Below are 14,353 nucleotides of genomic sequence, written 5' to 3' on the forward strand. Positions count from 1 at the left end.
ATACCTGCCTATGGACCTATTGCCACCTGACTTTTGACAAGGATGCTAAAACTGCATGCTGGAGAAAAGACAGATCTTCAACAAACGGTGCAGGGAAGACTGGGCATGTGGTTGTAGACGAGAGAAACGTCACCCTGGTCTCTCAACCCAAAGGAAAAATCAATGGCACATCAATCAAAGATCTCCAAGTTCAATCTGAAAGTGCTAGAGGAAAGAGGAAGAGGTATCCATCAGGACATGGGTCTGGGAAGGACTAAAGCACCAATCACCAACAAGTGGGACTTCATGAAATTAAAGTTTTCTGTGCCACAAAGTAAACCATTAACTGACTGAAGAGGCATCTACAGAATGGGACAAAAACAAAATCTTTGTGTGCTAGTTATCTGACAGAGGATTAATGTCTAGATTATACAAAAAACTAAAAACCCTAAACACCAAGAAAATGAACAATTCAATAACAAGAGGCTAAACCAAGCACAGCATACAGCTGCTTACTAAGAGGCAAGCTGGCTTCCTGGGAAAAAACTGTATTCAACTGAAAAATTACAATATTTCCAAAGTTGTAAAACGTCATTTATACTTGTCCACATGCTGCCTCTTTAGCACTTCATGCTCCGTGGTTTCAGTGTGATAAACTGTTTCACTGAACAGGCTGCTTGGCAGGCAGTCTGTCCTTTCAGAGAAACATAACGGCCTAAAAGGACTGGACAAAGTAGGGCTTCCTGTTGTTTTTGGATCTAGCTCAGAAATGAGTAATATTATACTATGACAGCTAGAAAGAATAGTAAGGGTATAATTTAAATAGTTCTATTATATTTTTTCCAAACCACATAAACAAAATGAGGTGCAAAAGGATGACCACGCCGAGGCAAAGACTCGTGACCTGACTCTATCATCGGTGGCTCTGACTTCTCTCTACCTGTGACTGCTGGTGTTACACACAAAGACTATTCTTGAAACTCAGAATGAGGTATAGAAAGATGTTCTGGAATGGATATAGTTTTCAGAGCATGTTTTAAATAACCTCATGATTCAATGATGGAGATCAGGAAATATTTGAGTTTTACAAACAAAACAATATAGTTTAAGACATTTAAAGATCCTACAAAAGTGTGGCCTCTGGACCACAATTAAGATTTAGCTGTTTCATAAGTTGGGCTCCTTGCATATCATCAACACACTGACCCTATTAACCACACGTGATTCACGTACGTTCCACTATGGTTATGAGGACTTAAAGTAAATTGTCTATTTTGGACTCACTACTGTGTTCATCCAAACACATAATGAAAATTTAAGACCAAAGCATTGGAAAATTCTTTTCTTAAAAACAATCATATTTAAGCAGAAAATAAATTGCTATGTATATTATATTTTGTAAATATTAACCAGGTCTAATGCTGCATTTCTTTCTGAAGGTTTTCCCTTTAATTTGAATGACAGAACATTTAGAGTTAGAGGTTAAATATGCCCGTGGTTAAACACAAGGAAGTGAGTCCAACTTACAGACCTGTGTATAAAAATGAATGTTATAGTTTTCAAACCACACTTTCAGATTATTATTCAATATACAAAACACAGCTCCAGAAATGCTTTTCAGGGAATAGGAAGTTAATAAGACGTGTAGAATATTTAATTTCACACACCGAGCAAGAGGGCAGAGATAAGCAGAATTTTCTGCCAAAAGAACAAACCTTAAGGAAACGGTTGTTATTGTTATTGCAGTTGCCAGACACTCCTTGCAATTCAGCCACAGTGCTCTAAAATGTTGACAGAAACAATTAAAAGGGGCTTCCTCCCAACCCCAAGACAGCAGGAGAGAAAAACATAGCAGTTCAAGTGCTAGCTGGACCACACACTGTCCAGTACAAAGAAGAGACTGCTGGGCCTCTGCACTCAGCTCCCCAGATCATAGACCCAGGGTTACGTCTCTTTGCATTGCTATAGTTACAGTAATAAAAAAGCTAGCCACAAACATTGCCAGCTCTTGCTCTCATAGGCCAAGCTGTTTCCAACCAGGAACAGCAAACTTAGTGTTAGCCCTGTAATATTTTCCACACAAAAAAGATACCTTTGTAAACATCTTTTAATACTCATGCAATCAAAGTTTTCATTACACCTTTCCTTCCAACTGTTACATGTTCATAGAAACAATAAAAACAAATATTCCCTTGAGTAGCTGCTTTAAACTGTAAACAATACATTGAAAGATTCTACCAGACACAGTGTCACAGTATGATTATAATGATATGAGTTTCTAGTAACAAAAACAAATAGTAAAAGAAGTTGTATCTTGAAAGAGTCAACTGAAGTGATGATTAATCATGTTATAATCTGTTGCCTAAAGAGAAGTTGAAATGTCACTTGTGATAAAAGGCTTTGGAAGGTAATAAAGCCTCCATTATCAAAGGATCTTTAAGAAGTAAAATAATCATACAATATTAAAGTACTTGTAAACTGATTCCTTTTCACTTCAGGTTGACCATATTCACTTTCTACATCAGAGATACAGCTGCAGTTAATGCTGTTGCTAGCCTGACCACAGCCTTCAAGCCTCTCGATCTTCTTAGGTAGAAAGACAGCCAAAAATACAAATCACTGCAAAAGTACATAACAGAACTACATCACCTCACCATACCAGCTGAACACTGACAGTTACAGGTTATAATAGAAGATTAAATGTTGTTAAATTTTACTTGAAAAATTTACCATGCACCCAGAGCTTCATTGTATGGTGTTGACTGAGGGATTTACTGAATCCTCCCTCCATGGATACATTTCAGATTACTAAAGAAAGAAACAAAGAAGGAAGCAAAGAAGAGAGAAGGGAAGGGAAGCAAAGAAGAGAGAAGGGAAGGGAAGGGAAGGGAAGCAAAGAAGAGAGAAGGGAAGGGAAGGGAAGGGAAGGGAAGGGAAGGGAAGGGAAGGGAAGGGAAGGGAAGGGAAGGGAAGGGAAGGGAAGGGAAGGGAAGGGAAGGGAAGGGAAGGGAAGGGAAGGGAAGGGAAGGGAGAGAGACAAGACAAGACAAGACAAGACAAGACAAGACAAGACAAGACAAGACAAGACAGGACAAGACAGACTCAATAAACATTCTTTCTCTTAACCCCAGAAATGCTACCCCTCATTGCAGATGTGCACGCATGTGAACCTTTGAGCCTTCGGCTCTCTATCTCCTACTCTTTGGGGAATCAATGCCCCCATCCTCTGGCCTCCAGGCAGGGCCACTTTACTTTGTGCTTTTGAAAATTTGAATGGTTAGCAGAGAGTGCACAGAAACAGGAATGCAAATTCAAACAGACCTGGCTGTTTGCTTATTGGAAACTCTACTAGTTTAAATATTTGGAGAAAAGCAGAAGCAGCAGAAATTTAAATAGTTTGATGATTATCTATACATTTCAAATTCTATTAGAGCATGACTTATAATTTCCTAAAGTGTTACAGCAGATGAACAGAGGCGTAAGTAATACGCAACAATCTCTCCCTTCACAAAGGGCTAGTGTCCTTTAACAACTGCAGGAAATATTTCTCATATCCAGATGTTTCCTGTACAGCCAATTCAAGCAACCTGTCAATGTGATGTGCTCCAAGTTAAAATGAACCCTGGATAATTTGATCAAAACCAGAAGTGCTGCACCATTCTGTGGGCAATGCTCATCTTGGTGTTCAGTTGGGAAGGAGCTAGCTGCACTTGGTTGCTCTGTATGTAATCAGAGGGTTTCCTGGCTCTGTTGAGGGAAGGTCACAGGAGATATTAGCAAATGAAACAATTCTAAATTTGAAATCACAAGATGATCCCATGAGTTACAAGGGAAGTGGAAAGTCAAGCAACTGATTGTACATGTTCAGGGCCTGTCCTAACAAAGATACGCAAATCTACAAACTGCCCAATTATACAGGAAATTAAATCAATTATTCAAGGCCCATCTATCCACTGGATATCCAATATTGGTCCTTCTCATTTCCTTCAGATCTTGGTTATTTTACTTTCCATTAACAGAGAAAGAGGGTAAACAGAAAACAGAGATAAACACCCCAATCCTCCAACTTAATATTTGGTAGTGTTAATGAAAACTCTGGATCAAGTGCCATTCCTCGAAGATGTAAGCATGGAGTGAGCTCTCATTGTTCACACAGCCTTTCTCTCTCCTGTGAAGATGAAATGAATGGCTGCTCTGCCTGTGCCTGCAATGGCCAGTGCTGTGGACACCTGAGAATGGAGAAGGCTGCAGGACAAGCACAAAGCCCGACCGACCTCAGGGAAGTCAGTGCTACTTGCAGTAACACAGAATGTTCCAGTCTTCGACTGTGACAACCCATAAAAGGAAGAGAACATTCAACTTGATCCTTTTGTAAAGCATTTCTGTATCAATTAATCATCCCTTCGGACTCTATGTAGATGATACTTATGCATTGCTGCCTACAGTAAAGCAAATGTCCAAGTATTCAATGCCCCTATTATGAGAAATACAAAACAAAGGCTCACAGACCTGAAGAACTACAAGAAATGCCATCACTCAAAACAAGAATCCTCTTAACATCTTTTGTTGTCCAGTTATTCTGTGTGTCTGAATAGAGACAGAAGCATGAGGGCAAACACAGCATAGAGCATTATGCTGTGGGGCTCAGGCTTTGAGGCCAGGGAGAGCATCAAGCTGAAATTTGCTAACCACTAGTGCAACAGCTAGAAAATAATCTTGGTTACTAAATTTACAGGGGGAAAATATATATCTCCAATGCTTTAGAGGTTCAGTGAGACAGACTCCTAGACAAGTGTATGATCCCAGTTTTTATGCAATCATTTTCCACTAAAAATATCTGCTCAAGTGGCAATGAATTCCGTTTGTTTTTGCCAAACAAACACCTAAATAAGCCCCACATGTAAAGAAGAAACTTCGAGTGATATTATGTCCCTAAGTATGAATGTTCATCAGACTCATTCATTCACTCAAGCTATGAAATTAGAGGAAAATCAGCTCCCCCGCCCTCACACACACACACACACACACACACACACACACGAGAGCGAGAGAGACAGAGAGACAGAAGCAGAGGCAGAGGCAGAGGCAGAGGCAGAGGCAGAGACTCTAAAAGCTTCAGTTGAACTTTTTGGGAGCTAAGTGTGGTTAGTCAAATCCTCAAAGTACCTGGAACAAACATGATTATGAGATATAAAACTTTTACTTGAGGAGGTTTAAAATGACTGGATTCTCTGAGTGCCAACTCTCATACTTGTAAAGCTCTCTTTAACTAAACACAGGCAAGCAAAACAAAACTAACTTTATATCAAGCTGACCTTGATCTTAGGATCCTCAGGCATCCTCCCTGTGCTTTCCAAGGGTTGTCTTTATCGGTGTGCTCCCATACCTTACACTGGACTGGATGACTTATCTAAGTGTGAAACACTAGGCACTAGAAGGAGTTCTGAGATGGAGCCCAACATATGTACTTTACACCCAAGGACAAAGAGCCTTACTTAGGTGGGCCTCTTCATTTTCTCACCACTTGATATCTCCCATAGTCCCTAGACCATCAAATATAAAACCTTTCTATTAGTAGAGAGGCACCCATCTAAACCTTAGAAAATGTTCTATAATTCTAGAGAAGGCTCGCAGCCCAGGGGATTCTAGTAAGCCATACAACACTGGAGCCGGGAAGTGAAAACTAGGCCAAGACTTTGAGATCTTGTGTTTAGTTTCAAAATCTTAGATAATATATTTTTAGATTTAGTATTCCAGTACAATAAGAAAATTCTTGCCAAAAGTCCTCCACGAGTGCAAACTGAAATGGAGGAAACAATTGTAAGAGACTATTTCCTCCATGGACAATCATTCTAATATACTACTCTTTGATCTAAAGGTAACTGATGCCAAGTGGGGTGGCCACACTTGTAATCACAGAAGCAGGGAGGCCGAGGGCAAAGGGTTGCTATGAGTTCAAAGGCAACCTGGGCTTGCTTGCACAGAGGGAGAACCTGTCTAAAGAAACAAACAAAAACAGAACAAAACAAAATGTTAATCTATATGCCACCTGCAATGGAGTGAAAACCTCATATATATTTGTTAAAACATGCTAAATTCAACACACATTGGGAAGACCTAAATGTCCCCTCATTAATCTCTTTCTGTGTCCTCAATGAAAGCAAAAATAGAGCCTACATAAATAATACATTTAGATTAGCAGAGGTTGAAGGTATGAAATATTACTATGCTTATGTCAGTCTTTAAAATAAAAGAATATTTATTTTATCTGAGCATTTACATGTTTATGAAGTATGAAATACTGCAATTAAATCATTGATGAATCTTTTGACATGCCCATATGAAACATATAAAATTTTGAATGTGTTTGCAATGAAGTGTGTTGTCCCAGCATATCAGCGTGCACTTGGCACTGACATGAGACATAGCCCAGTATCTGTGTCTCATTACAGCCCAGAAGGGTTCCAGAGAGCTTTGTTCCCTTGGGGGTTAGTGTCGACTCATTCACTTGATCTTCTACAGAGCTCCGGATGTAAGACCATTCCAGTGTGTACCTGTGCCATGGGACATGCACCAATGGAAATGCTTTGCTCTGCACTGTGTTAGCACAAATCACTGTGAGCACATCCAAAAAACTTTCTCTTCCTGGGGTGAGGGGGAAGCCTCTGGAAAGCCTCAGACATCTTCATTTACTTTCTGTTTGTTTGTGTATATGTGTATGTTTTCATTTAATGTTTAACTGATTTTTCAAAAAACAAAGAAAGTATTACATACTACTTCAGAACATTTGGAAATGATTAAAAAAATATAAAGCAGAAAGAGAAAGCATCTAATCCAACAATACAGCCATTATTTATATGGGTTCTTTGAATGCCTGTTTGTAGGAGTTTCTTTTCAATAGTGTGTTAAAAGTTAAGACAAATTTGCTTCTACAGTGTTCACAAACACCAGGAGAATTTCAGGTCCAAGGGGCACTTCTTTTCTATGAGGTTGAATTCCAGCTTGGTGTAGACGACACCTTCCCTAGGAAATGGCAAAGAGGCCGTGGCACGGGAGCAGCACGGGAGAGGTGCAGGAAGGGGAAGAACGGAGGTCCCTACCTCATCATCGTCAGCATCATACTGCGCATAGTGACGCTCCAGAAGTTCCCGCTGTCGCCGCTCTTGTTCCAGGGTCTGGCTGATCAACTGGGCAACCTCACTCACTTGTCCTGGTTTTTCTCGTCCAATAACGAATCTGCGGGAAGGTTAACAGAAACTAGTAGAGTACAGTCACAACAGCTAATGAATGTGGTCACACTCAAGCTTGCAGCAGGCTACTTAGACTAAGAGATACTATGACCCATGTATTTGGTACAGCCAAGGAGTGATAGAATTATTCAGCCAGATAAGCGACGTTACACACACAGCTAACAAAGTAGAAGAGGGGTGGCAATAAGGACTCTCCATGAAGAATAATAACACCCTAAGGAAAGTCATAATTCTTCACACAATTGATGACTTACGAAAAGGAAGCCAGAACATTTTTTCCTGTATCCAATGACCTAAAACATTTCTACAACAATGTCCCACAATACTACAAAAAACAAACAAACAAACAAACAAACAACAAAAAAAGCCAAAAACCCAAAACAAAACTGCCTAAAAAACATTTTGCTTAGACCCTATGCTGAGTAGCTAGTGGAGGGTCACTAGTTTTTGATACATTACAAAGGAGGAGAAATAGAAGAGTTTTGCTCTGTCTCTCTCTGTCTCTCTCTGTCTCTGTGTCTCTCTCTCTCTCTTCTTTCTCTCTTGTGTGTGTGTGTTGAGTGGGTGCATTAAAAAGAGGGTGATTCAAGAATTGATATTAATCTTATAAGACACTGAGTTAAAAACGAAACTGGAAAAACATTAACTTTCTGTAAGCCATGTCGTCTATGATCAGCCCTTGTAAATAGAATGTGGTTTATTTAACATTACTTCCATAGTAGTACATGAATCTATTTTTCTAAAAATGAAAATAATATGTCTAATATATATGGTTTCTAAATATGAGTATCATTATTTGAAATGTTACACTTAGTCTTTTCTCCACCCTTGATTATGTTGTTTTAGTCATTCTTAAGTAACACAGATGACCATTTTTTGAATAAGGACACTGAAGACCAAAGCTTTTGTTCTTAGTTGTCTCTTCCAAGGGCTTTTACATGGTTTCAAAAAAGACTTAGCTTAGACGTAAGCTCAGTTGCTCATTATTCATTTACTGTTGGCAATCAAGTGTAAGTAGGAGCCTACATATTTTTGGTCAGATACAATTCATCTAGAGGATGATGCATCTATTTTAAATGGTTGGCTCAATAAAAATGACAGACACACAGGCCTGTGATCAGTACCTCAGTGAAAATATGGGACCATCAACACCCAAAACATTTCCTCAGACTGCTTCCCAGAAACCTTCGTCCCTTGGCTCCACATTAATCTTCTGAAGTTTCAATTAAATGGAACTGCAGTGTATAGTGAATGTTTTATTGTGCACAGAATATGCTTGGAAGAAATATCCTTCTATTAATAATTCGAACATTAAGATGGATTTTGGATAATATGCATCAAGTTATTACAAGTATGTGAGCCTTTACAGACAGGCTTTCATTCTCCTTTAACACTTTACTAAGAATGGAGTTGAGTCAGAAGTAAACGGATGTGTAACTTTTCAAACAGTTGCCAAGTTGTCTTCTGAAGAACTGGGTACCATTTCATAGTCAGCTCACAGTGCACAGAAACCACATTTGCTGCACATCCTCACCCACACCCAGTGCAGGCACCTTCTGCAGGGACAGCCACTAGGTGGGTGTCTGCTGATGTCACTGCTCTCACGACAGGGACCCATCCTTTCACAGCTTACCACTCAGATCTCTTCTTTCAATCATGTCTTTCAATCATGAAATAATTATTTCAAAACTTTTGTCCATTACTAAATGTGAGTTCTTTATTTCTATGATTGAGCTGACATAACTCAATATGTTCTGGTAAATGTTTTGTCTATGTATCCTACAGATATGAATACACATCAAATGTATACATATGTACATATGTGTTTAATTTACTACCCTCTCCCAGTTTATGTTTTCCCATCTCAGCTTTTCAAATTATGTCTACGATGTTTTTAAACATCAGTAGTGTCTGTTGCAACAGATGACCATCTATAATACCATGGGGAAGAAATGAATTCAGACTTACAATGTGATGAAGTTATCCAAGCTTCCCAGAAACTATTTGTCAACACAATAATAAACACACAACTGCTGATGGACTACTGAGTAGCTTTCGATGAATAAACTGCTGAATGACATCAGAAATAAATTATGTCTTTCAATCATTCTAATTCTTAAGAATTTTGCCACTTTATGATTAAATTTTTCCTATTTTTCCTTAAATTTAAAATTGTTTCTTAAAGTTAAATTTAATTTCCAGGCATAATGTGTCATAAGGCTGGTTTCTTTCTTTCCAAACAGCAAGCAATTTCAACACCATTTGTTAAAAAGACTGTTCTTTACAAATATTGAATTACTTGACTACACTGTTTCAAATTAGTTGATTCTACACTTGTGGGGTAATCTCTGGACTTTGCAGTCTGTTCCATAATGTGTTTATAATTCTACCAATACACCACTTCCATGGCTGTTATACAGTAAACGCTTAAAGTAAGTGAAGAGTTCTTGACCTCTGCTGTCTTTCGTCTGCATTTGCATGGAAACGTTATAATCAGTCTCCCAGGTTTCCCAGGAAAACCAGAGCCCACTGGGATTTGTTCTGGAGTTACTTTGAAAAGGCATCTTGACAATAAGAGCTCATCTAGTCAGTGAACACAGAACATGTCTGTCTTTACTTAATCGTTACTTTCTCAGATCCAAGGTCTTAACCAATTTTTGTTTTATCTCCAAGTAGTTTGTAATTTTTTTAAATTGTAGAATGTTGAATAAAACTGAATCATAAACACTACCCTGTCTTCTGCAATCTAGCTAAACTAAAGCACCATTTCTATGAGCTTTCAGTAGATATGTAAGAGTTTTTCTCAGTAAGACTGTATTCTCCATGAAGAAACACATTTTGACTTTGTGTTCATTAGGGTTTTATTGCTGTTAAGAGATACCATGACCAAGGCAACTCTTATAAAGGAAGCCATTTAAATGGGGCTGGTTTACAGTTTTGAGGTTCAGTCCATTATCGTCATGGCAGCATGAAGGCAGACATGGTGCTGGAGAAGGAGCTGAGAGTTCTGCATGTTGATCAGAAGGCAGCCAGGAAACAACTCCCTTCCTTCCTGGGCAAAGCTTGAGTTCTGGAGTTCTCAAAGCCTACCTACCCACTGAAACACTTCCTCCCACAAGGGCACACCTATTCCAACCAGGCCATACCTCCTAATAGTGTCACTTCCCATGGACCAAGCAAATTGAAACAAAGGAGTCTATGGGGGTCAAACCTACTTAAACCACCACAGACTTCTTTCCCTCTTTTCTGTTTATCTACACATTACAAAGGTTTGACAGTATCTTTGCTTTTTTTCCCCTCTTCTATTATAAAATGTGAACTCTGGATTGCCAAAAGATATACAAGATGATTTAACTAAGAGATAATATAATCTCTATGTCATTAATAATCATTAATGTCTTAAATTAATATTGATATGTGAATTTATTATGTTTTGGTAAATATATGTTTATCAGAAATGGTGTCACACATATGCCTCAGACACATAAAAAGAAATTTAAACATCCTCGAACAGCAGTTTTAAGACAAGTCTAGACTGGCATTTTATGTGTATTTTTAAAAAGATTTATCTATTTTGTATGTTTGAATACTGTGTATGTGTGTGTGTGTATGTATCTATATCTATATCTATATCTATATCTATATCTATATCTATATCTATATCTATATCTATATCTATCTATCCACACATATGTCTGTGCACCACATATGTTCTTGTTGACCACAAAGGTCAGGATGAGAGACCCCGTGAAATTGGAGTTACTGTAAATTGGGTTGTTGTAAGCCATCAGGGGAGTGCAGGGAAGTAAACTCCAATCCTTTTAAAGGAGCATCAACTGCTCTTATCCACTCAGCTATCCCTCCAGACCTTTATGTGTATGGTGGTTGTTTGTTTGTTTGTTTGTGTCTGGGACAGCATCTCACTGTGAAGCTATGCCTGGCTTGTAACTCACGATATAGACTAGGCTGGGCTCACACTCACAGAGATCATCCTGTCTCTACCTCCTAAGTGCTAAGATTCAAGGTGTGTGCCATCATGCACAGATTTTTTTAAGTGTATTTTTAAATGGACCATATAGTTAGGCTTTAGGGACTATCACTCATCTACTATGAGGTGACAGAGTGGCAGAGTAATTAAAAATGCATACTAATAAATATGCAACCTCAAAGTGAAAATAGAAGTCAGATTCATTTCATTTAGCCCATTGATTTTAATGTGTTTTATTTGATATATGCATATAATGTATTTATATCATTTCTGCAACTCCCTCTCTTCTGCAACTCCTCTTGACTTCATGACAGATAATTGATCTCATAAAATGGTTTCACTTTGAAATGTGTTAACTACACATGCCCATTCATTTAGGTAGCTTTCTGAGCTACTACAGTAAAGGACCATGGTTACACGCATCTTTAAAGCCTGAAGTACCATTAAGCACGAATGGTGGAGATTTTCTTTAACAAATCGCCACTCTTTTAAGTATGACCCAGAGTAAAACCATGCAGAAGTGGAAACAACTTAGTCCCTCTGCCTCATCTTCTTTATGTGAAAATTAGTGTCTAATCTCATGTGTCTGAAGGAGTGATCAAGACTAAACTATATCACACACAAAAGAGGACTGGGATACCTAAAATCATGAGAAGACCAACTTGGAGAAAAAAAATATGTAACACTCAGATTACCTCTCCACATGTTTCTGCTTTTGTTAACTTGAGTTCATAAATATGTAAGATTAGATCATGTATACCATCTACCTACTAAATGAAGAATTCAACATGAGATGTCAAATTTGGCATGCTTATTTCTGTTATGGATTAAAGATATGGATATTTTGGAATAGCATATTTTAAGTGTTAAAAGCATTTAGAAGAGACAAAATGGCTTATGGAATAATTCCATAAATGTATAGAAGCCACAGTGGTTCTATGACTTGGAATATGTCAATGTTTCTAAGTTTTATTCTTATATTCGTAAAATGAACACAGTAGGTACAATAACTATTATAAAATCCATATAATGAGTTCCAGTATTCGGTGCTCTGAGAATGTCTGTCTGATAACGACTCACCGTTGCTTTGAATGGAGATTATGCACTATGCCTCCACATCTGAGTGTCTTTACATGTTTATTGTAATTACTGTCCTATTAATCACAGTTCTAAAAACAGATTTTGAGTTAAGTACAGGAAAAGCATAAAATAACTGATTTAAAGGAGCTAGATATGAGCGAAGGGTTGAATGCAGGTCATTGACGGAGTTATGAAAGCTGACATAAGACTAAATGTTTTTTCTAGTTCTAACCCTGTCATAGATATTTTGGTTTTGTTTTGATGGATAAGGGTATAAAATATATTTGACAGTGAAAGAATAAAATGCCTGTGACTCTCCACAGCTTTTGTTCCAATTGGTTGTTATAAACATATAGAAGATCACTACAATTTACATGGCTTTGGCTAGGGTTAATCTTAGTGTGTGGTGCTTTTTTGCAATATTTTAATGATAAAATTTATTTTCAAATGTATATTCAGGAGATTTATTTCTTTTCACTAGTTACACACAAACTATAAATCCCATGAGCAGCTCATTCATCCTTTGCAGCAACAGGGTCTATGTTTCATGCTGGCTGTGCAAATAGTGCCGCTGAGCTGTACCCCAGCGGACATGATCCCTTCCAACTGAATTGTAAAAATTCCAAAGACAAACCAACTGAGTGAGCCATGATTAGTGCATCCATCTCATCAGCTCCTTTATATCACTTCCTGCTAAAGTGAGGAGAGCGCATGGGTCAGCAAACTGGTCTGCTCCAGACTCAAAGTTTACAGGGAAGAAAAATGTTCTTCAACACATTGAATTTTTACTTCACAAAACACTGGAATGGTAAGGTGCCCTGATATTTAATGGTAAAGAATTGAGTAGTTGATTCGAATATGAATTAAAAATTGAGGACGTTCATTATTAAGCAATTGCTTTTGTCTTAGTCGCTGTTCTACTGTTGTGAAGAGATTCCATGACCAAGGAACCTCTTATAAAGGAAGCATTCAATTAGGGCTGGATTACAGGTACAGAGGTTTAGTCCATTATCAAGGCAGAAGCATGGCAGCACACAGGCAGACATGATGCTGGAGAAGGAGCTGAGAGTTCTACATGCATATTAGTAGGTATGTTCCACAGGAAGAAAAAGACACTGGGCCTGGCTTGAGCTTTTGAAACTCCCAAAGCCCACCCCCAGTGACACACTTCTCTGAGAAGGCTACACCTCCTAACCTTTCTTAAGTAGTGCGACTCCCTAATTAATTACTAAGCATTCAAACGTATGAGCCTATGGGGCCATTCTTATTCAGAGTATCACAGCCAGGATATGGTAAGGTCTAGGGTACTCAGCATGGTCTCTTTTAGTGTTTTTAAAAAGTCATTATTATGTTTCAACATATATTATTTCCTTAGTGCTTCAGGCAAAAATATAATAAACAGAGGTTAATAAATCGGTTATTCTTTTTATTTTCACTTGTTATGAAGCCAAGAAATAAGCATATTATATTCTCTGGCACTTAGATGTCTACATTACAGGGGATTCCTTAAATTCCTTTACAAATTTACTGTTGAGCTGTCAAAAAAATAAACAACCCTAACACTGCATTTACAATTAGCTAGATTGAAACTGCAAATACCCTAGACACTACTCTGTGTGAACGACAGGAGAGGGTAGATGAGAACTGATGGTTTATAAACGCCTAGCTTTCAGAAATAAGTTCTCATTGAAATGCTCTCTAGTCAAAAATGGGGCATGAATACTATTAAATTCTTAAATATAAATGTACAACTGAACTTAAGGTGTAAAAATGGGAAAGTGGAGTCAGTCTACAGGCGTTGCCTCTTAAGGAAACAATTCTTACTTTGTGTAAAAACCTGAACATTATGTATTGGAAAAACATAAACCAGGGCACATAACTGACACCCAAGTATCATGTTAGTGGGTCACAGACCACAGAGATTTCAGAGAGTTTTGCAAACTGTACCTCATTTTTCCCCACTTGGTCCCTTGCGTGGCCTTTTTCTGAAGTGATCAGCTCTTAAAACATTTAACGGAAAGCTACTGAGCAAGTGCTGGCAGCTGATGGCCTCACT

The 14,353-nt window shown here is 38.2% G+C and overlaps 1 protein-coding gene across 5 annotated transcripts in view; it reads right to left on the bottom strand.

Moving 5' to 3' along the window:
* Ppp1r9a (protein phosphatase 1 regulatory subunit 9A) overlaps positions 1-14,353 on the bottom strand; it is a 269,586-nt gene that overhangs the window by 82,063 nt on the left and 173,170 nt on the right. For 3 of the 5 annotated variants that reach the window (XM_085840835.1, XM_085840836.1, XM_085840838.1), the window contains exons 6-7: positions 7,080-7,215; positions 1,695-1,760 (exon numbers count right to left, since the gene is read on the bottom strand). In XM_085840835.1, the coding sequence (XP_085696961.1) occupies positions 1,695-1,760; positions 7,080-7,215 (202 nt within the window). The remainder of the gene's footprint in view (positions 1-1,694; positions 1,761-7,079; positions 7,216-14,353) is intronic. The other 2 variants (XM_085840837.1, XM_085840839.1) reach the window with 1 other exon arrangement.

Source organism: Mus caroli, unplaced genomic scaffold (genome assembly GCF_978045245.1).
Source record: "Mus caroli unplaced genomic scaffold, Mus_caroli_1 scaffold_7, whole genome shotgun sequence".
In the NCBI taxonomy this organism is placed as follows: domain Eukaryota; kingdom Metazoa; phylum Chordata; class Mammalia; order Rodentia; family Muridae; genus Mus; species Mus caroli.